General features: G+C 31.5%; 1 protein-coding gene across 2 annotated transcripts; it reads right to left on the bottom strand.

The window, feature by feature from the left end:
* Window positions 1–2,546: 2,546 nt before the first annotated feature.
* Window positions 2,547–18,790, bottom strand: LOC127807108 (GDSL esterase/lipase EXL3-like). 2 transcript variants are annotated; one of them, XM_052344743.1, is made up of 10 exons: window positions 18,310–18,790; window positions 17,345–17,475; window positions 16,810–17,043; window positions 16,432–16,693; window positions 16,158–16,328; window positions 5,702–5,971; window positions 5,362–5,492; window positions 3,459–3,692; window positions 3,024–3,285; window positions 2,622–2,902 (listed from the first exon to the last, which is right to left on the bottom strand). In XM_052344743.1, exons 1-10 carry the CDS (start codon window positions 18,665–18,667, stop codon window positions 2,712–2,714), a joined length of 2,244 nt encoding a protein of 747 aa, XP_052200703.1. In that variant the 5' UTR covers window positions 18,668–18,790; the 3' UTR covers window positions 2,622–2,711. The 2 variants fall into 2 exon arrangements, with proteins under 2 accessions (XP_052200702.1, XP_052200703.1); XM_052344742.1 differs by lacking the exons at window positions 16,158–16,328; window positions 16,432–16,693; window positions 16,810–17,043; window positions 17,345–17,475; window positions 18,310–18,790 and adding an exon at window positions 6,252–6,337 and having other exon boundaries at window positions 2,547–2,902; window positions 5,702–5,904.
* Window positions 18,791–23,702: the final 4,912 nt, after the last annotated feature.

Raw genomic sequence — 23,702 nt, 5'->3', positions numbered from 1 at the left:
GGGCAGGGACAGAAAGAATAATGATACACCGTCATTCTGAAAGAATAATCAGAGTGCGATCGTGGAGTAGGCATCATTCTGGCCGAACTACGTAAAAATTCTGGTGTCGACTCACGTCCAAGACCTTTGTTTTCTTCTTCTTGGCACTTTGGACTTATTCACCGCGGCCCAAAAACAAATCGGGGTCGGTTAAAATTGAACGTCAACACTATACGACTATTCCAATAGTAACAACTCACATAACAACAATTAAAGATAAAAAGGGGATTGGGTTACAAATATCAAGATAAAAACAATTTCAAAGGTCGAGGGACTAATGGCTTTAAAAGCCTAGTAAAGAGTGAGAAAACAACCACAATATGTAGGTCTCTCAGGGAATGGTCACTTAAATAGGGTGAATTGAGTGATTAAATTTTTTTATAATTTTAATAAATATTTTTAATTAATGATTTTATTAGAGAATATATATTTGATAAATATAATAAATGATATTTGATATTGATAATAAATATAAGCCACAAAATATAACAAGAATAAATAAAATGAGATAGTAGGCAATTTTAAGTGATTCAGTGTCTCCACACATACCTAGTCCACTCTTTTAGGTCTAACCACCCTTGCAGTTCCACTAAATCAATTTTACCAAGATTTTCACACTAACCCACTTTAGAAACTAAATATACACATAAATTACAACGAGTTCTAGGCAATCACTACATTAAGATTTTTCCTCTAACTTACCTTGAAAACTAGATTCACTCTTTGATTATAACGTGTTCTAGGAAAACCACTATTAAGGTTTTCTCCCTAGCTTTTATTGGAAACTAGATACACCTAGATTTTAACGATTCTAGAAAATTAATACAATTCACAAGTAGTTTTATGGATACAAATATTTGTCTACTTTTGAACACAAATAAATCAACAATTGAGCACAAATATACAAGATAATAAAATATAAATAAATAAATAATCAATGACCATGGATGGAGAAATTCAGATTTATCACAATAGACTTGAAACGTTTTTATTCTCTTGCCTTGTGACTATTCGATGGATGTACAACAAAGTTTTGAAAGTCTCAGATTACTTGAATTTTTGTTTGAGAGCATTTGAGAGCTCGGGAGTGCTTTAGATATGCAAAATGTATAATAAATTGATCTCCAAAACAAGTTTGGGCTATTTATACGTATTTTAAAAAATATTGTAGTGTCATTGTTCGCAATGATCGGATTTATTATTCAAATTGTCAGATTTACTATAGCATCATTATTTGTTGTAGCATTTTGAAAATATATTTTTATAGAAAAAAAAATTATGCATTTAAAAAATAAAAATAATATTTTTGGTAATACATATTTTATAAATTAATCAAAAATAATTAGGAGTAATAATTTGTATATTTAAAAATACTCTCTTTGTTAATTATCAAAACACTATAATTTGTATATTGTTAAAAATACTATTTTTATTAATTATCAAAACTTAATTATAAATTAAATAAAGTAAGTTGACTCAACACTACATAACTATCGAGCGGTACCTTATATTAGGTAGAGATTCTATCTTTTAATAAATTAGAATCCAACTTACTTGATTACTTATAGACATATTATTTATTTTTACATGTTATTGTTAAAATATAATAATAAATTTATTTAATTAGAAACGTCGTTATCTGGCTAACTAAGTCTACAAAGAAAGAAATAGTTAGAGGGTGTGGGAGAGGTTCTCACGCAAACATTTCGATACTTATATTAAACACTGAAGATGATGAAATCTGTAGAACAGAATTTTTACTAGTATCAGAAACATACATTTTATGAAAAAAGTGTCTATTTATTTATAGAAGGATATAGAGTAATTCAAAATAGTTCAAAATTAAAATTGTTACAGATGACATATATCTTAACTTTTTTTAACCTTGATAAGATTATGATTCTTACAAATGACATTTATCTTATCTTTTTGAGATTAGAATTTCTTATAAAAATTATCTATTCCTTTTGGTGAAATTTTTGAAAAGAATTTTGAATTTCGAAGTCATATAATTTATTCGTTGTGCTAGACCTCCCATATTGGAGAAAATATTTTAGTGGAGAAAATATTTTAGTGGGGGTGCTGTCCCGAGATGCAAGGAAGCCCCCCGAGGAACCTGGCTATGGGGCCGCGACTCCTGGTGGCCTCGTGACCCCCCACGGCCTTCTTGGCTGTGGGAATCCTTGCGGCCTCTCAGGCCGCGGGGCGTCCACGCGAGCCCCCTTGGCTATCTTGACGGGCCATGAGTCCTTGTGATATTTGTGCAGTTGGGTCAGCCCAATCGGCATGGGGCCAACCCGTTTATTTATTATTATTATTATTAATTTTTATTTTGTATTTTCTGTAGCACAACATATCGCTTTAGTGTGGTCAATGCTAAAAGGGAAAATAAAATCATCATCATCAGTTACAAATTATCAAAACAATTGCAAATCATCATCAGATTGAATTCGAATCTTTTCATGTTTTGTAATTTTTGGGTATTTTCCTAACTCTTGATCTAAGAAAAATTGTAATGTGTAACATTAATGTTAATACAAGCTTGCGTGGAAAAAATTTACACAACTGTCAAAATTAATAAATGTTTAGGTGCAAACAATGCATTACGAATGAACTACTTTTTTGCATAATAATTAAAATAGTAATGTCACTGCAGACGGACGGCTAATAATTCAAATGAACTTTTGGACATTTTTGTGTAAAATCTGCTTAACCAAGACCTTATATCCTCCTTCTGTGGGATGGAAGCTATCCCAAAATAAGTATATTGACTCGTCTGGACACATTTTGCTTGTAAAATTACATAAAATCGCCACTTCTATGGTTCCCGTTCCACAGCATCCTTTGTCGACAACCTCAAAACCTAAAACCAACGATAATAACAATCACAAATTTTATAATTCTATCGGGGGAGGCGTTAAATCCTGAAATCGAATAATAACTACATTTAAGTATATATTGTGAGTACGAGGAGTTTGGATTACCATATTTTTTGGGATGTTGAATGATGTCAATGAGAGGGTTGTAGATATCGATGTAAACGAGCCTGGCGTTTCGGTCATTGAGGGTGGAGGTAAGAGAATGAAGAGCCTCTGATAGCTTGGCGTTGAACAACTGCGCAGCCTGGTTGTAATTTTCGGCGCACACTCGAAGCCCTCCGCCGGCGAGTGTCCTCTGCGATGGCAAACATCCTATCGGAGGAATGCCGAAAACGCCAATTCTTCTCCCTCCGGCGGCGTATAGATTCTTGAAAGTACAAATATAAATGAAATTTTAATTTCATTAAGCGGAGGAGTCCGTTACATAATTTTAACCATTAAATCATTTTTATCTCGACAAGAACATAAATGAGTGAAAGTGGAGCTAATAATTTTGGCTACTGACTAAGGAGAAGTTAAAGAGGAAACTAATATATATACCCGTATAAAATCAGAAGCTGAATTGACTAAAAAGTCAGTGTAGGCTTTGATATCGTAATTCAACTTCCTGATCCCAGCTGTAAAATAGGTATTTGTAAGGTCGTTGCTTCCAGCCACCACTAAGAAGAGGCTGTTTGTTAGGATTTGGTTTGTTCTGTCCTCTCCAACCATTGCCTTTAGCTTGCCAGTGTACCCTTTAAACATGTCTAGCTGATCCGACATCGAAAAAGCTGACTTTTTTTTTGTTGTTTTTACCCAAACAAATAAAACACGTAAAATCCAGTAAGTAAGTAGCATATATAAACTTTTAGTTAAATGAACGTCACAATGCAAAAAAACGAGGTTTTATCTCTACTCCAAGCCTAATATGACGAGAAGACAGAGCAATATACGAGCATTTGGGTCAATTATCGGATTTTCCGTAAATTCCTACCTAGGTATAACTTTGTCTTCTAACTCACTCGATTAATTCATATATATTTATAAAATTATCGTTAATATTTTGTTAGTAATTTAGTAGGCCAAGCCGCCAAAAGTACCTGCAACGTATGAGATTAAAATTTGTTCAAGCTTGGTGGTATCTTATTAGTATTATGTATCAATTCTGAACTTGTATTATACGTTAGATTGTTAATCATTAATTCATCATCCTCTAAATGACTTGATAATTATTATCTCCTTTTTAGAAATGCCAAATAAATTAACATGATATCAAAAATGACAAATATTCGAAATTCAAATCTCATACTAATTCAATTATAATAATGATGTTTAACAGTAGCTTGTATAAAATATATAATTAGCATCAAAGTATACATACACATATATATGTGTGTGTCTGTATGTATGTATACCTTAATAGTAAAAAGACAAATGGGCAGTAACAACAAAGAAATAAATAAATGGACAATTGGAATGAGATAAACTGTTGTTGCCCAAGTTAAGGAGTGAGGATTGGAGACTCTCTAAATCAATTTTAACCAAGAATGGACTAGGAATCTCCTTTTGGTCACTGAGAAAGACTGAAGGCTCAAACAAGCGGCAAGAAGCCATCCCAAACAGCAAAATGCACCGAGGTGAGGCTCAAGCCTCAAGCTACAGATCACAAGGAAAGAACACATCCTGTGGGACAAAAAGCCATAATATAAAAGAAACCAGACTGACCAATAGAAGATGTTGACGCAAAGCAATTCAGTTCATCCTAATGATTTCAGGTTTAAACTTTAGAGTTTAAAGAAAAAAAGAATTCAACTGTTCAAAGCCTGAGCAAGTGGCTTACAGCAATCATTCAATGGTTGCTTGTGTAATTAAGTAGCTTACACGAGGCTTACAGCAAGCGGTCACGAGGCTCACAGCATGCGTTTAGACTTTCAAGGCTTACAAGCTACGAATTATAAGAAGCCAGCCAGCAGACAGGGTAAGTTTTGCTTACATAATTGGGAGTTTGACCCTTGACAAGGAAGCACTGACAACAGTATTTTGTTCATTATTGTTGTTATAATTTGAGACCAATTTTAATTTATTTATTATTGCTAAAAAATGTATTATGAAGAATTTTTTTATTATTATTGTTCAAGATAGAGACGGGTCTTGACAATTTTGTTCTCCATTATAGAGGACGGATTTAAAATTATATTATGTTGGGATGGGATACATAATGACGACATATATAATTATTTAGGCCAAAAATAAAATTAATAAAACTTAGTTCATCTGATCAAATTACTATGAATTATCTTATGTGGAAATAAACATAACCTAAAATAAGCTAGCTATGATTCCGAGCTCCATCCCTTCCATCCTACTGTGCCAAAAAAAAAAAAAATATTATGGGACGGATAATAAATATTTACAAAGAAGCATAAATAAAATAATATAGAAATTAAAAAGAAAGTGACAATACCGATAACTGAGATGTTAGAGGATCAAATCCCGTGCCTCCAGAAGCAAAGCTCGCACCAGTGAGGGCGTCTTCATCCTTGAAATTGGGATCCAGATACGCCGGCAGATACTCTTTAATCCCTAATTCTTCAGCTGCAAAACCAAAATTGAGGACAAGAAATTTCAGTTTTGGACGAACATGGCGCAAAAAGATGAGCCAATTACGTTTCTTTTCATTCACTGTAACGTCAAACGATAACCACACACGAAGACAGATACGTCCAAGGCATTATCTTATCTCTACAGAAAGATAAGACGAGGAGGAGGAGGAGGATTAGGATTAATGATCTCATGGATCATACCTACTAGGTCGGCCGGAGTTTTGCCGTTGCAGAACCGTCCGGTCGGAATTCCGCCTCTGAAGTCCTTTCCATACGGAGAGTAATTGCATCTGGCGAAGGTGTTGAGATTGTTGTTGTTTCCCTGATCGACGATCGAATCTCCAAAAATGATCAACGCCGGAATTGTCATGTTTCCCGGTAGCGTTATCACCGCATTAATCCTGCTGATTACAAGAAGAAAAACGTGCAAACAGAACAACACCGCCATTGAAGAAGAAGAAGAAGAAGAGAGTGAAATAATGGAAAGCAGCATCACGTAGGAAGGAAATTTGTGTGTGTGTGACTGTATGTGTGGCTGTGTGAGTATAAGCTGAAGGGGAAGCTATGAATTGGCTGTCTTGCTCATGCATGCGTTAGCTGTTTGCATAGCGCGCGCGCACCCACACATATATATGGCTATATAATGGCTATTAAATTCATAGATACGTTTTATAGTGACTTTATTATCAAATTAACTCTAGAGTCTTCTTATTGTCGAGTAAGAGAATAATCTTAAAAATTTGAGCGTTACCCATTCTAAGAGTCCGCGTGTAGATGCGCAAGAAACTCCCGACGATTCACATGCCCCTCGTTATTAATTTTAGGTGCTTTTTTTTCTTTATATATATATATATATATAATAATAATAATAATAATACGTACTTTAAATCATAAAATTAGGGGATAATACGTACTTTAAATCATAAAATGAGGGGATTAATCGCATATATATATATATATATATATTGCAAAGAAACATATAACCCACTCGCACTAGGCAGTGCTTTAATTAAATTAAATAGTGGAGACAGACAGTGGCATAGGATATGACCACATATATATATATATATATATTCATTTTTATTATTATATTGATATACTCTCTCCTCCTCCTCAATTAACAAAGACTGTTTCATTTCAACAAGGACATGAATTTTGATGGCAGACAATTGAATGAGAAGCAAGCAGCAGCAGCAGCAGCAGCAGCAGGAGGAGGAGGCAGCAGCAGCAGCAGGAGGAGGAGGCAGCAAGTGAAGGAATGGGATCCAGAGGCGCAACAGTCAACCACAACCGGAATATATAAATACATGATAACAACATTTGGATTTCTATAGTTTGTGGACTCCAAGGACCAAGGGTAGCCCCTTCCTTCCCAATAATTACGAATTTTTTAATTATGAAAAAAAATTAACTAAAATAAGAAAAAAAACAAGAAATTTAAATGAAATGCATAAAAGATGAAAATCAAAATATATTAGTGAATAAGAGAGCAATTAAGGAGAGATGGAAGAAATATTTCACAAAATTATTTAATGATGTTGGGGACACAAGAGTTAGGTTGAGATATCTTAGTAATTACGAAAGGAACGTGAGCTATACATTTTATCGATGCATAAGTTCAAACGATATAAGACAAGTATTAAAAAAGATGAAAAATCATAAGGCGATGGAACTGAATAATATACTAATAGAAACATGAAAATTCATAGGAGAATAGGGCATCTCCTAATTAACGAAATTATTTAACGCGATCCTTAAATCAAAAAACATGTCAGATGAGTGGAGGAATAGTACTTTGGTTTCTATATATAGGAACAAGTGAGATGTTCAAAGCTATGAAAATTACAGAGAAATTACGTAAATGAGTCATACCATAAAACTTTGAGAGAGAGTAATAGAACAGAGACTCAAAAAAGAAACAGCATCTTGGAAAATCAGTTTGATTTCATGCTTGATAAGTCAACAATGAAAGCTATATACCTACTGAAGCGTCTGATGGAAAGGTATCGAAATTATCAGAAGGACCTGCATATGGTGTTTATAGATCTAGAAAAGGCCTATAATAGGGTCTCTAGAGAAGTATTATGAAGAGTTTTAAAGAAAAAATGAATCTGAATAGCGTATATACAAGCTCTTAAGGACATGTGTCACGGTATAAAGACAAGAGTCAAAACATGTGAAGAGGATACTGAAAGATTTAAAATTACAATGAGATTGTATCAAGATTCTGTACTAAGTCCATACTTATTTGTTTTAGTAATGGATGAACTCGCTAAACATATTCAGACAGAGATGCCATGGTATATGCTATTTGTAGATAACATAGTGTTGGTGGATAAAACAAAAAAGGGAGTGAACACTAAGCTTGAATTGTGAAGAAACAATTTAAAATCTAAGAGATTTAAATTAAGTAGAAGGAAAACATAATGTAAATTTAGTAAGAATGGATTATGTTATAATAAAATTGGAAGACCAAATTATACAAAGAAAATATCATTTTTTATATTTGGGATTAGTGATTCAAAAAGATGAAGAAATTCACGAGGATGTCAAGCATAGAATTAAGGTAAGTTGGCTAAAATAGAGAAATACATCAAGGGTATTACATGATGGTAAAATCTCATTAAAACTGAAAGAAAAATTCTATAAGATGGTTATAAGACCAGTTTTGTTGTATAATTCAGAATGTTGAGCAGTCAAATACCAGCATGAGTAAAAGACAAGCGTAGCGAAGATGATGATGCTAAGATGGATGTGCAGTCATACAAGAAAAAATAAAATTAGAGATGAGGTTATTTATAATAATGTAAGAGTAGTGCCCATCGAGAAGAAGATGAGAAAGACTAGATGGTTTGATCATGTGAAAAGAAGATTAAGAGACGCTCATATAAGGAGAGTTGATGAAATGGAACAATTAGTTAAAAAAAAAAACTCTGGAAGAGACATTAAAATTTGATATGAAATGTATGGTTCTAAATGAAGATATGATAAAAGACATAAATACATAAAGTATAGAATTCATGTAACTGATGCTAGATAATAGGATAAAGGTTGGATATGTTGTTGTTATATTATTATCTTTTTAAGTATGCAATAAATAAATTTTAAATATTTATGATAACTCACAATTACCTATATTAATTAAGTTAACTGACAATTACACACATTAAATAAATTAACCGAAGATTGACAAATTAAGCTAAATAAATTTGATTCCAATCTTTTACTTTCTGTTTGCTAAAAATATATATATATATGGGGGTTGAATTTTAGGTGATTAATGATGGATCATGCAAGTGTATTGAATGTGTAACTATTTTATATTATCATCATCAGAGGATTTGTCTATGTCTGGACAAAGAAAGACAGATGGCCATGCTTGGGACTGGTTGGTGGGTTGCCTTTATCATGCGGAATTGAGTACATACATACATAAATATATTAATTAAATATTTAAATATTAATCCTTGCAAATAATATTAGATATACATAGTGAAAAAAAATATATGGTTTACGTAGATTAATAACTTTATAATCGAGCTTGTATTACGAACTTCTAAATATTCTTATACAACAAATCTTTAATGCTTTTAGGGGTGTTTGTTAATCAAGATAAGAGGGAAAAAATATCAGATATGGGAAGCATTCCAGATGTTTGGTCTTTCTAACATGTTTGTTAAGTTTATCTGATTACTTCCGAAAAATTCCTCACGTGACCTCTTATCTCCCACTTTCAAGATAAATTTATCTAACTTCCCCCATCGAATAAATTTATCTGACTCTTTTAAGATAAGGTTCAATTACTTATATGCCCTTTATAGGATAGTTAATGTCATTTAATGCATTTTAAAGATTTAAATTTATTAAAAAAACTTATTTATTTAATTCTTATAATTAATACTAGTGGAACACCCATGCGATGCATGGATATCGTAAAAACAAAAAAAAAATTATTAAAGTAAAAGTTATATAATTTAGTGGTTACAATAAATGAAAATTACAATAAAAAAGTAAAAAATAAATAAATTAATCGTGTTATAATCATGAAAATATAACAAAAGGATTACAGATTTTGAAATATTTCCTTATATGCATTCAAGGGTAGATGAACAATTAAAAGCACATAACTTTATCCTAAAACTATGTAAAAAATAAATATAAATTAACATGTAATACAATAAGCAATGCGTAAAAAATACAAAAATTACACAATAACAGGAAAAAAAAAAGAATAAACAATAACCAACCTCTTTATTCTAAAATATGCATTTAAGAGTAGACTTTTTTTTTTTGAATTTTCACGTGTATTTGTCTCATATGTGCGTATCACACGAACCCTCAAGGCTTAATTTTTTTTAGTTGCATTCACGTCACTCACTTGATAGAATAGTGGTGCTATGTTACACTAGAAGACCAAACTGGGTAAAAAAAAATACGATTAAAATTTACTAATAGAAGTAAAGAAAAAGAGAAAATTTGAGAAGAATAATCGAGAAAGGAGAAGAGAGAAAATAGAAGGGTTGAACAGGAATGGAGAGGAAGAAGAGAATGAGATATTTGCTTTTTTTTATTAATTTTTCTTCCTTCAAATTCTCCTATTTCTCTCAATTTATCAAATCGCGTGCCACCATTAAGTTCTCTTTTTTCCCACGCTTTGCCACCTATGTTGCACGGAAGCGGGAAACGTTTCCGATAGGAAGTGAAAACGGACATTCTTCTAAAAAAATAGGCATAAATATAGTCTGAAATGGGAATAGAAAACATTTCGTAAACGGAAAAATGGCTCTTATAAGGTGTTTCCATCCAACATAGTTTGTCACACAATTCGAATCTTCCTCACTTAATATAATTTTCAAAACACAGATTTAATTTGCATTTAATTTCTCCAAATCCAACATATAGCACATCTTCAAAATAGACTAAAGAGGAAAATAAGAATTAAATAAATGACAATAATCAATTAAGTTGAAAAATAAAATTATGACATTTAAAATTATAAAAAATTAAATTAAATTAATTAAATTGTATGTAAGATAAAGATAATTTAAATAATCAATTAATTATATAAATAATAATAATAAAATTTGTAAGGAAGCAAAAACAAAGTTAAAAAATAAAATTATAACATTTAAGTTATATATAAAATTATAATATTTAAAATTATAAGAAAATTAATTTAAATTAATTAAACTATATATAAAATAAACATAATTTAAATAATCAATTAATTATATAAATGATAAAAATCAAATTTTCAAAATTGATTATCCATGACTTTATATATTTGTCCTGACAATTAATTACTACATTTAAGACAGTCAAATTTTTAAAAAAGTAACAAAAAAATAAAGTTAAAAAATAAAATTATAATATTTAAATTATATATAAAATGATAACATTTAAAAATATAAAAAATAAATTTAAATTAATTAAACTATATATAAAATAAGAATAATTTAAATAATCAATTAATTATATAAATAATAATAATCAAAATTTCAAAATTGATTATCCATACATGACTTTACATATTTCTCTTAACAATCAATTACCATATTTAAGACAGATCAAATTTTTAAGAAAGCAACAAAAAAAATAAAGTTAAAAAATAAAATTATAACATTTAAGTTATATATAAAATTATAACATTTATAATTATAATAAAATAAATATAAATAATAATAATCAAATTTTCAAAATTAATTATACATACATAACTTTACATATTTCTCCTGGCAATCAATTACCACATTTAAGACATGTCACATTTTTAAGAAACTAAAAAACAAAAATAAAGTTAAAAAATAAAATTATAACATTTAAGTTATATATAAAATTATAACATTTAAAATTAAAAAAATAAATTTAAAATAATTAAACTATATATAAAATAAAGATAATTTAAATAATTAATTAATTATATAAATAATAATAATCAAAATTTTAAAATTGATTATCTATATATGACTTTACATATTCCTCCTAGTAATTAATTATCACATTTAAGACAGGTCACATTTTTTAAAAAGCAACAAAAAAATAAAGTTAAAAAAAAATTATAACGTTTAAGTTATATATAAAATTATAACATTTAAAATTATAAAAAAATAAATTTAAATTAATTAAACTATATATAAAATAAAAATAAAATAAAAAATTTACTTGATAGTTGGTATTCGGCGGTATTACTTGATATCTCAAGATTTCTCCCAATTTAAAAAAATCTTATTTTTCTGTAATTTATTTCAATTAAAATTTTATGTTAATATATAAAAATTAATAATATAGATTAGATCTTAACTCTTCATATACCAGCATGCTTATACATTCTCCAGATCCTATTCAGCCATGAAAAAAACCATTTACATATTTCAAGAATTACACGTTTTTCACAAATCTAGATTTAATTAATAACCTATAAAAATTCTATTTCGGGTAAGTAAAAAAAATTACAAAAAGATAATAAAATATCAAAATAGTAATTGGAAATGGGCGGGAAAAAATTTGACGGTTGTTTTATTATAATATATATATATAGATTATTTAATACATTTTTAAATTATTATATGTTTTGACAATTTTTAAATTTTAAATGATATTATTCATTTCATTGATTTTTAAAATTTAAATTTCTCTCTCTCTATATATATATATTTTATTAACTAATCTAATTTCTTTCACCAATTTTTAAATTATTTTATTTAATTTTATATTTTATTACCTATTATGAAAATATGTTTTGGCCATTTTTAATTATCTAGGTGGAATTATTGTAATTCTAACAATAATTATTCCTACTTTTCAACTCTTTTTAAATTTATTTTTGAACATGAATTTAGAAAATAAAATATTAATTTTAATTTTAATTTTAATTTTAATTTTTTTGACAATTCATATTAATCATAAAATACTATTTTAATCATAAATTTGGTAATGTGGATATTTTGGTAAAAAAAAACTTTTATCTTAGTACTTATCATATGCATTAACAAACATATAAAAAGAAAAAATACAATTATCAGTGGATTCCAAAAAATTTAACAAACACTCTGATAGAAATCTTAGAATGCTTTCTAGTCTTATCTTGATCGTTCTATATCTTGATCTAGAATGCATTTCAAACTTATCTTGATACCTCTTATCTTACTCATTTTAACAAACGCCCTCTTAGTGTATAGTTATTACTAAAATAACAACTAACATCTACCTTGTAAACTCCACATAGTCAAACTCTTAGATACTATATAGAGAAGGATAAAATTATATTTTTAATTGTATCTGAATATGTGAAAGAAAATACTTATTTATAGATAATCGGTGATGTAAATAACTTATCTCCTTTTTTATCACAAAAAATTAAGGAGATAATTTTTATTTTTTATAGGGTTACATAAATCACATCTTGTAATTATATTTAATAAAAAACAATTATTCTAAATAAGAGAGATGTCCAGATAGTTTATTTATTATCTATTTATCTTATAAATATAAGATCATCATCACCTATAAAAAATTAAATTCATGTGTATGCAATTTTATTTTTAACAAATTTTTTATCCAAGCTTATATCTACACTATGAAGAAAATATAACCATTAACACTAACTAGTTCTTAAACTTAGCAAAATTTCAATTTATTTTTAAAGAATCCTGAAAGCCAATCAATCCATAACCTAAACAAAATTAGGACAAAATTGAGTTAATTACACCAATAATCACTCAATTTTATATTCTGTTACTATTTGGTCACTAAACTTTAAAATGTTATTCATTAATCACTAATATTTTAAATCTGTTACTAGTTAGTCACTAATATTTTAAAACTGTTTCTCATTAGTTACTTGTGAATTTAAAGTTCAACGACTAATGAGTGACGAGTGATAAACGATTTTGAAATATTAATGACTAGCAGGTAACATTTTAAAGTTTAGTGACTAAGTAGTAACAATTTTAAAATATCAGTGACTAATATGTAACATTTCAAAGTTTAGTTATCAAATAGTAACATAATGCAAAGTTGAGTAATTATTGGTGTAATTAATCCCCCTGATGCATCCATATCTACCAAATTAAGCCACTCCCTAAGGTTAACATCCACTCAATTTTTTTTTTCCTTTTTAATTTTACGACTTTAAACATTTAATTTCTTTTGTAGTTTTATTTTTTTTTATCGAAAATACTCTTTTACAATCATTCTCTATTAAAAAGTATTAGGCTGTTTTCAAGTTATTTTTAATTTTCTAAAATAATGAAAATACGTTCTTTTTATTATTTTTAAAAATAAATTAAAAAGTAAAGAGAACGCAATCTTAGATTTATAGGTCAAAAAAATCATAATGCATAATTAATTTTAAATAATTACACGTAATTTTATTATTATAAAATTAATTAAAAACAGCTCCACCAAGTGAACAGAGAAAAGTGGCACCTAATTTGATAAGAAAATTGGAGAAAAACGTAAAAAAAAATAAGATAAAAAAATAACCACCAACCTTTAGTAGTCTCTAAATCTAAGTAAAATCACAATATATCTCCATAGAAGTGTAAACCAAGCAAGATCTAATTCATCTTTACATCGCACCAGCAAAATAATCTCCAATTTATTTTTGAATTGTGGAAGCAAAGTCATTTCTAAATAATTTAATTTTTTATTAAATTTTTTTTATTCTTATTAAACACGATTTTTGATCAAATTTTTAAACAAACAATTCTTTAATTTTTTTTCTCAATAAATATGGTTTTTGATTAAAATTATTTTGCTTTCATGATTTAAAGATAAATTAGAGATTATTTGCTTTTAAGATTCAAAGATGACATGGATTTTATTTGGGTTAATTACACCAATAATAATCCAACTTTGAATTTTATTACTCTTTGGTCACTGAACTTTGAAATGTTATCTGTTAGTCACTGATATTTTAAAACGATTACTGTTTAGTCACTAAACTTTGAAATGTTACCTGTTAGTCACTGATATTTCAAAACTATTACTGCTTAATTATTGAACTTTAAAATGTTATCTATTAGTCACTGATATTTCAAAACTGTTACACTGAACTTTAAAATATTACCTGTTAGTCACTAATATTTCAAAATTATTTCTCATTCGTCACTCGTGAACTTAAAGTTCAATGACTATCGAGTGACGGGTGAAAAATGATTTTGAAATATCAATGACTACCAGATAATATTTTAAAGTTCAGTGTAACAGTTTTGAAATATCAATGACTAATAGGTACCATTTTAAAGTTCAGTGACTAAGTAGTAATAATTTTGAAATATCAGTGACTAACAGATAATATTTCAAAGTTCAATGACTAAGCAGTAACATTTTTGAAATATCAATGATTAACAGGTAACATTTCAAAATTCAATAACCAAATAATAATATAATGTAAAGTTAAGTTATTATTAGTGTAATTAACCCTGCATCAGGGCCACAGTGCCATTCATTATTAATTAATAATGTCTAACCATTTCATAAGACCTGTAACATCTAACAAACTTGCTAATTAATATAATATGCTACTTTAAGAGTAATTGAATAATCGAATAATTGACTAATTGGTTCAGTACACAAGTAAACATCATCATCATTAATGAAACGGTTATGGGATTGGACCATGTTATAGGTAATTTATTTGCTACATTATAGATTATATAATATATCATAAATAATAAAAATATCTCTCACACCTCACCGCCTCACCTAATTATTCCTTATCGTCTATTTTAATCATGCACCTCACCACTTTACTTTACGTCGTCTCACCGCCTCACTTCATCACCTTGAGTGAGGATTATTTCAGATATTTTAATTACATTATCTAATCGATGGTGTAACTCATAGAATACAACATTTTCCTTTGGGATTTGATGCCTTACTCCTCCCATTTAATTAAAATCCAGCAAACAAATTTGTTTCACTCCGCACAATCATTTTATTTATTTAATTTATTTTTTTTCATATTTTAGATTAATAAGGATGAGATAATTATTTGTCTAAGCTAGTTTAATTTTTTTTTCCTGTCTCATCGTTTACTTTTGCCAATATAATTTATTGGAGTATCATATCTAAGAATTATTTTGACCCATTATGATATTTAAGTTTATTTTATCATATATGTTCGTATTTATTTAATAAAATAATTAAATACTTAAATCTTATTAATTTTGTAGAGCCGTGACTCCTCTCTCTACCTCTATCGAAAGAAAAACCAAAACTTATAGAATCTGTAATTAAAAGGAAAGAAAACTAGTCCTCAGTTATTCTCCAATCATCAAGATTAAGAGATTAAGCGAAAGAAATAAATATTCTTTTAATTTTTTTCATCAATTAGAAACGGCTTTTATATATTGAAGACTTAATAAATTAAGGTATGTCTTCTTTCTTCAAATTATATGAAAAAATATGAAGTTTTAAGATTTATGAATATGATAATTTGATATTTAATTAATTGTTTTTCCTCACAAACAAACAAGATTATGATTTACAACATAAAGCTTTTAAGTTTACTAATGTTGGAAACAAACAATCAAATTTTTATTGAGAGAGACACAAGTAAAACATACTTAAATTAGGAGAGAAACATAGGAATATTGTGGATCTAGAAATCCAAGTGAAATGGGGGTAATGTTTCAGACTAAGCTGCCGATATATTTGTTGAGGATTTGATGGACTAACACTCTGTAACCCTTCTCAGTGGGATGGTAACTATCCCAAAACACATACTGAGAATCATCTTCACACGTCTTTCCCAAACGATTGCATAGTATCACTACTTCAATTTTTCCTGTGCCACAGCACCCTCTATCTGCAACACTGAAACCTAAACAAACAAACAAGCATTTTTTCAGAATTAAAAAAGTTTGATCCATCCTATCATATCATATCATGCATATGTAGTGGTAGATGGAGTTGAATTAATTTACCATATTTTTGGGGATTTTGAATGAGCTCAAGAAGAGGGTTGTAGATATCAATGTAGACTATCCTGACTTCGGCATCTCCAAGGCCAGAGGCAAGAGCAGGAAGAGCGTTTGATAGCTTGGCATTGAACAACTGTGCTGCTTGGTTGTAATTCTCGGCGCAAGCCCTAAGCTTTCCCCCGGCGAGTGTCCTCTGAGACGGCAGACATCCGATTGGCGGAAGGCCGAAAACTGCAATTCTTCTGCCTCCCAATGTATACAGGGTCTTGCAGCAGCAACAACAATAATAATTTGAAGTCTTAAATTAATCCTCATTATCTTACGTCTTAAGGCTATTTGATTCTAAAACTGAATAGTGGGGGATAGCTATTAATTAAGTACCTTGACAAAATCAGAAGCCGAATTGAGCATCAGATTAGTGTAAGAATCAATATCATACTGCAGTTTCCTGATGCCAACAGTGAAATAGGTGTTGGCAAGGTCATCACTGCCAGCCACCACGAAAAACAGGCTGTTCCTCAGTATGTAGTTTGTTCTGTCTTCTCCAACCATTGCCTGTAGCTTTCCAATGTACTCTTTGAACATTTCCAGCTGATCCGACATCGATATAACTGACTTTTAACACCACACACACACACACACAAAAAGAAGAGAGAAAACATTGCATAAATTACTGATCCCTTGGGTTCACTAATAGATTCAATGCACAGTTGACAGTACCACTCACTCACATTTTCAAAAATTACTCTTACCTATTCTTACTATTCAAAAATTATATTAAATTCCCCTATCACCATCATTAATTCTACGTGTAATCAAACAAAATGAAAAGAGATACACATTATAAGTTAATTTAAGAAAAAATTTGAGTGTTTTGTTTGAAAGAAAGAAAAGAATAGAGATGGTAATAATATACGGCAAGCTGAGCAGTTTGGGGATCGAATCCAGTGCCTCCGGAAGCAAAGCTGACACCAGTGGGGACATCCTCACCCTGAAACTGGGGATCTAGGTATGCTGTCACTAATTCTTTTATCCCCAATTCTTCAGCTGCAGATACAAAATTTTAAATAAAATTAATTATCTTAGCTTACCCAATAATACACATAAACTCATAATAATGAACTCAGCAAATAAATTCAGAATTGAAATAGTAACAAATTTATTTCATGTAATTTTTATATTTTTTGTGGGTTAAAAATTTTTGGAATAAGCAAAATGATTTGTGTTGTTGTTTCCTAAAATTGGGCTTGTTTAGATAATTTTAGAAATTCGTCAATAACAGGATAATTTTTATAAAAATAATTTCCCAGCCAAATTATAAATTTTTAGTTAAATCCCATTTTAATTTTAAGGGGATTTAACGGACCGGAGGAAGCGAAGGCCGAAACTCCCCAATCTCGAGCAGGCTTGGGCCCATGAATCTCGCTGCCGGAGCCCAATAGAATTTTAGGCCATGTGTCATCAATATCTTTTAAAAGCAGACACTGAGGAGTTCTCAAAAATAAATATATAACAAATCATGCAAACTACCACTAAGAAACATAAATGGATTTTTACTTGTTAGTATATCATTTTGTAAGCAACTTTTATACAAAAAACTTTAAGATTTTTCAATAATAAGAGTATGATATTTTTCTATTATTTTTGATTAACTTACACCAAAAATATGGTACATAATACTAGTTAACAAATTTACATCAACAAATTCTGATTATAAGGATGGATAAGCTAATTAATTGAAATAGTTTCTTCTTCTTTGATCTGTTCAATTAATATTTGGGAGCTAGAAGGAAAGAGGGTGGTTCGACAGAGAGAGTGGACAGCCAACAGCCAGCCATATATGATTATATTTACATATATATATATATTATATATATATACCTACTAAGTCAGCAGGGGTTTTGCCATTGCAAAACCTTCCAGTTGGAACTCCGCCCTTGAAGTCCTTCCCATATGGAGAGAAATTGCTCTTCACCACCGTCTTCAGATGGTTGTTGTTCCCTTGATCCACGATCGAATCTCCGAACAGTATCACCGCCGAGATCGTCGCGTTTCCCGGCAGGGTTATCGCTGCTTCGGTGGTCGTGGTGCCCATCCAAAGAGCTACCAGCGCCAATACATGCAAGCGGACCACCACCATCACCATTGAAGAAGAAGAAGAAGAAGAAGAAGTTATGATGGAGAACAACACCATTTGGAGAAGGAAAGTTATGAGCTGTGTTTCATGCTCATCATGCATGGGGATAATTATGGATTTTTCGTTGGACTAGTGCGCGCGTGCGTGTTTTTGAATACAGATGGATGGACAGAGGTATAGAGGCTAGAGGCTTTTGACACTGGACGCATGTTGACACACCAGAAATGGAAGGTGATGTTTAGGTCCATGTTTTGAAAAAGTAGGTATTCAGTGATGTATTAATTGATTGATTTCGATATCTATTAATTATACTTTCCAATAATTAAAAGTATGCATTGCAAGTATGCATATTGCATAATGTGATGACAATATGAAAATGATATATATATATATATATATATATTTCATATAAGAACTATCCCCAAAATAATACGGATATGACATGTTTATAATGATGAATTTCACATGATCTTTATAATTTGAGATCTTTATAGATCTCTTTGGTGATATTTTTAATAAAATCATGCTAAATGTACATCACTTTTGTACATCTTGGGTTACATAAAGGGGTATTATGATCAAAATACCCCTTGTCTCCATGCGTCTCACACGTCTCTATACGTCTCATGAGAGACTTTTTTTTGTCATTGGTACACCTTTATGTAGCCTAATGTGTACACAAAGGTGTACCGATAGCATTTTTCCTTTTTAATATTTCAAATCCTAAAGATTGTGCTGTCTATTTCTTTCCCAAAACAACCCATTTCATTTAGTTCAAAAATGTGTTTATATTGCAGAATTTGTTTAAAAACCCATATACAAGGACCCAAAATAATAAAAGTAAATCATAATATGTTACTGCTAAAAATTATCCAAACCATAAAGAATCTCCATGTAATCTAGCTTTTCTAAATGAGAACATTACAATACTCACCCCTAAAGTTTGATGTAATTGCAAGTCACTTTTCACATTTCAAAATATAATGCAATAACATTCCTATTGTAATCATGCCCCTAAGCGGTGGGAGGTGAGGTCTTTTAATTATTTCTTAGGGCAAGTTATCATTAATTGCTCTTTTGGAAACTAGGGTGCACTAGAGGCATGTTGGGGATATTTCCCAATTGATTATGCCTTCTTGGAAGTGGAATTTTAATTATGGCGTCTGTATGGGAAATCAGATCTGGTTAGGATATGATCTGTTAGCCTTTGATTTGGTGATTTTTAGAAAATCTGAGCAATTCATGCATGCTAGGGTAATGAGATTGAGGACTCCCACTCCAGTCTTCTTATTGTGCATTTATGCCAATTATAAGGATGTGGATCAAGCACGGTAATAGGAGTCTCTTAGTAGAGTGGGTTAGTCTATTACTAATGATCCTTGGATTCTTATCAGTGATTTTAATATTTGTCGCTATAGCTCGGAGATGAGAGATGGTAACACCTCATTCACTCTTGGGATGTGTAGATTTAATAGGTTTTTGTCTTCTATTCCGCTTCAAGATTTGGTCTTTAGTGTCCTTAATCTGACGTGGAATAATAAGAGTTTAGGGATGAATAGTATTTTTTGGGTGTTGGAAAGAGCCCTGGTTAATGGTAGCTAGCTTGCTAGTTATCCAGATAATAAGGCTTTATTCTTACAACATGGGATTTCGGGCCATAGCCTTGTCGTTATGAATTTGTCTGGTATTCACTAGAATAAAGGGTTTCCGTTTTGCTTTTTCAATCGTCTCGCGGATCATCATTCTTTCCTTGAATTTGTGGCTACTATATGGGCTTTTAGGATTGATGGTTTCCTCATGTTTCGAGTTGTTCAAAAGCTTAAAGTGGTTAAGAATGCTTTGAAGCGCCTTAATCAGTCTCAAGGCCGTGTTTCTATTCTTGTTATGGATCTTAAAGATAAGTTGTGTAATATCGAGTAGGATGTTCAGGACATTCATTTCAATGTAGCCCTCAGGTAGCATGAGTTAGAGTTGAACAAAGAATATTTGTCAGCTCTAGGTCAAGAATCGAAGTTTTTCCGCCTTCGTGCGCGGGTCAGGTGGTCTACGAAAAGGGATCAGTGTACCTATTTCTTCTTCCAGACTATGATGGCTTGGAGGAATAGCCGATATATCCTTAATCTGAAGGGGCAGGATGGCTCTGAGGCTGAGTCTGATGAAATGGTAGTGAATATTATGGTGTCCTACTTCCAGAATCTCCTCGGTAAAAGTTCTTGTTCTACCTCCCCATGTCCTGATGTTGTTGCCCAGTTTGTGGAGCAACGTCTATCGCAAGATCAATGAGGTAGGCTTGTTGCTAAGGTGTCCTCTGAGAGGTTAAGAGTGCTCTGTTTAGCATGAGTGATGATAAAGCCTCAAGGCCTGATGGGTTTACCATTAAATTCTTTAGGAGAGCTTGGAAGGTTGTGGGTCCCAATGTGGTGGATGCGATTCAGAGTTTTTTCTCTTCTGATCGTTTGTTATGGAAGGTCAATGCAACTATCATTAGTCTCATTCCTAAGGTGCCTTATCCTGAGTCACCATCTCAGTTTAGGCCCATCTCTTTTTGTAATGTCCTATACAAGGTCATTACCAAGATTTTAGTGAATAGAATTAAGTCGGTGCTCTCTGGTCTAGTGGATGATTCTCAAGCTACGTTTGTGCTAGGGAGATCGATTGGGGACAACATTTTATTGACCCAGGAGATGATCTTTCAATATCTCCACAAAGGGGCTCCTCGTTGTGCAATGAAAGTGGATCTTGTGAAAGCTTATAATTCAGTTGAGTGGGATTTTCTTATTATGGTCCTCAGGTTTATGAACTTTCCCCCGCTATTTTGCAATTGGGTCCAGCAATGCATCACAACCCTCCGTTACTCCATAAGGTTAATGGGTAGCTTCATAGGTTCTTTCTGGACGGTCGAGGCCTTAGACAAGGGGATTCGTTGTCTCCTTATCTCTTTGTCCTTGTTATGCAGATTCTGCATGGTATTGTGAGTCACCATACTAGGTCCTCAAACTTTCAATTTCACTGAAGTGTGAGCAGTCTCATATGGTAAAGCTCATGTTTATAGATGATCTTTTAGTTTTTTTCCCATGGGGATCCTTTATTAGTTGGCATTTTGAAATTGTGTTTGGAGAAATTCTTGACCATGTTCGGCCTCTCTACCAATCCACAGAAAAGCAACTATTTTGTCTCATGTTGGGACGAGACTTTGAGAGACGAAATTTATCTGGCCTCAGGCTTTCAGAGAGGTTCTTTGCCGATGAGATACTTAGGGGTGCCTCTGCTTTCCACCAAGTTATCTTATGGCGATTGTCAGCCCATTATAAATATGGTAAAGAATAAAGTCTGCTCTTGGAGTAGTGGGATGCTCTCTTTTGGGGGGCGTCTTTAGTTATCTCACTATGTTCTTTCCACTATATATGTGTATTGGGCCTCGATCTTCATTTTACCTAAAAAGATGGTCTGTGAGATTGAGCATTTAGTTTGAAATTTCATATGGAGCGGTAACGAAGATGATTCCCATAAAGCCAAGGTTATTTGGCTTGAGGTGTGTTGCCCTAAAGAGTAAGAGGGGTTTGGGCCTTAAGCCTTTATTCCTATGGAACCAAGCCTTGGTAGCGAAGTTGATATGGCGTTTGCTCTCGAGTGAGGGGGAATCTCTTTGGGTTAATGGGTTCACTCCTACCATATTAAGGACTTATGTTTCTGGTTGCTCACAGTACCTTATGCATGCCCTTGGTACTAGAAGAAGTTGCTTTATCTTAGGGGAGTTTTGAAGCCTCCGTTTGGGTGGAAGACGAGGGACGGTCGAAGTATTTTCCTTTGGCATGATCAGTGGCATTCTATAGGGGGGTGCTTATTAATTATTTCTCTTGCCAATTTCCCTTGCAATTAGGCATTTCTACTATAGCCAAAGTCTCAAACATCATCAGTGATGGTGCCGGGAATTAACCTGAGTTTCCTCTATCCCGAGCTTTCGATCTCATTTGTCCCTAGCTTCCAAGTCTTCCTCAACTTGGGCGATATGATGAGCTAAGATGGCTTCCTAATTCGGATATGGCCTTTTCTGTTCGAGTTGTGTTGAATGAGCTTTTAGTTCGACGTCCTTGTGTCCCTTAGCACTGGTTGTTTTGGTTTTCTACTGGCATTCCCGCTCATATGTTTATTTTTAAGCTCGCCATTAGTGAGCATTCATCTACACTTGATCGGATTAACCTGTATTTGCCTTTCCCAAATAGATGTTTCTTATGCAAGGCTATGACGGAGAGACACAGTCATTTGTTTTTCGATTGCACCTATTCCTGTCATGTGGTGAATTGTTTCCAAAGATTGCAGAAGTTTGCTTGGCTATGATATCGATGGGAGATTGGGGAACTTTGGGCTGCAGCTAAGTGGAGCAGGAAAAGTCCTTGGCAAATTGCGAACAAGATGGTTCTCCAGGCGATAGTCTACTTTATTTGGAAGGAGCGCAACAATAGATGCTTCCGGGACTAGGAAAGATCAACTTCTCAGCTAGCACATCAAATTCAATGTGTTGTGTGAGCTCGTCTTGTGACCGTTCTATTCCAACCTTTTCTCCAAAGCAACGCTCTGCAACATTTTTGAAGGTTGCCACTTGATCAATCATCTCTCCCCCGTTGAGATGCCATGCTCCGTCTTGAAGATTCTATTGGATGTCTTATTTATAAAGCGTTATGATGTTAGCTTCAGTGATTTTCTGGTATATCTATTGTGCTACTGAGGTGTGGAGCCCCATTTTCCCTTGCTAGAATGATGTGTTTTGTTTTGATAGTGCTCGTCGCCTTGGTTTAGGTGGTCATGTTTGGGCTTGTTTTCTATATTTTTCCTCTGACCACTGTATATATGTTATATATATTTTCTTTATTCTGTTTTTTAGTTCAAAGGGTGATAGTGATTGTTTATTTACCCTTGGTTTTTTGCTGGTCCGGGGTATGCCTTGACCTTTGTTTGTAGTCGCTTCGGCGTGGTTTTTTGTTTTATGAAATTCTTATTTACAGAAAAAAAAAAAAACCGTTCCTATTGTAAAACAAAAGGACAAAATAACAATTTTATCTTTCATTCTCTCTTTTCTCTTCGCTTTTCTCTTTCTTTTCTTCTTTGATTTTACAAGAAAATAAATAAATAAACAACT

Source organism: Diospyros lotus, chromosome 8 (assembly GCF_014633365.1).
Source record: "Diospyros lotus cultivar Yz01 chromosome 8, ASM1463336v1, whole genome shotgun sequence".
NCBI lineage: Eukaryota > Viridiplantae > Streptophyta > Magnoliopsida > Ericales > Ebenaceae > Diospyros > Diospyros lotus.
This window is presented reverse-complemented; position numbering and strand designations above follow the sequence as displayed.

Coding starts and splice junctions, on each gene's coding strand:
- LOC127807108 (XM_052344743.1), bottom strand. CDS start 18,667: ATGCATGATGAGCATGAAACACAGCTCATAACTTTCCTTCTCCAAATG. Junction 5,972..16,157: donor CCATCAAATCCTCAACAAAT/ATATCGGCAGCT, acceptor CCATTATTTCAC/TCTCTTCTTCTTCTTCTTCT. Junction 3,693..5,361: donor CTCTAACATCTCAGTTATCG/GTATTGTCACTT, acceptor ACAAAAAAAAAG/TCAGCTTTTTCGATGTCGGA.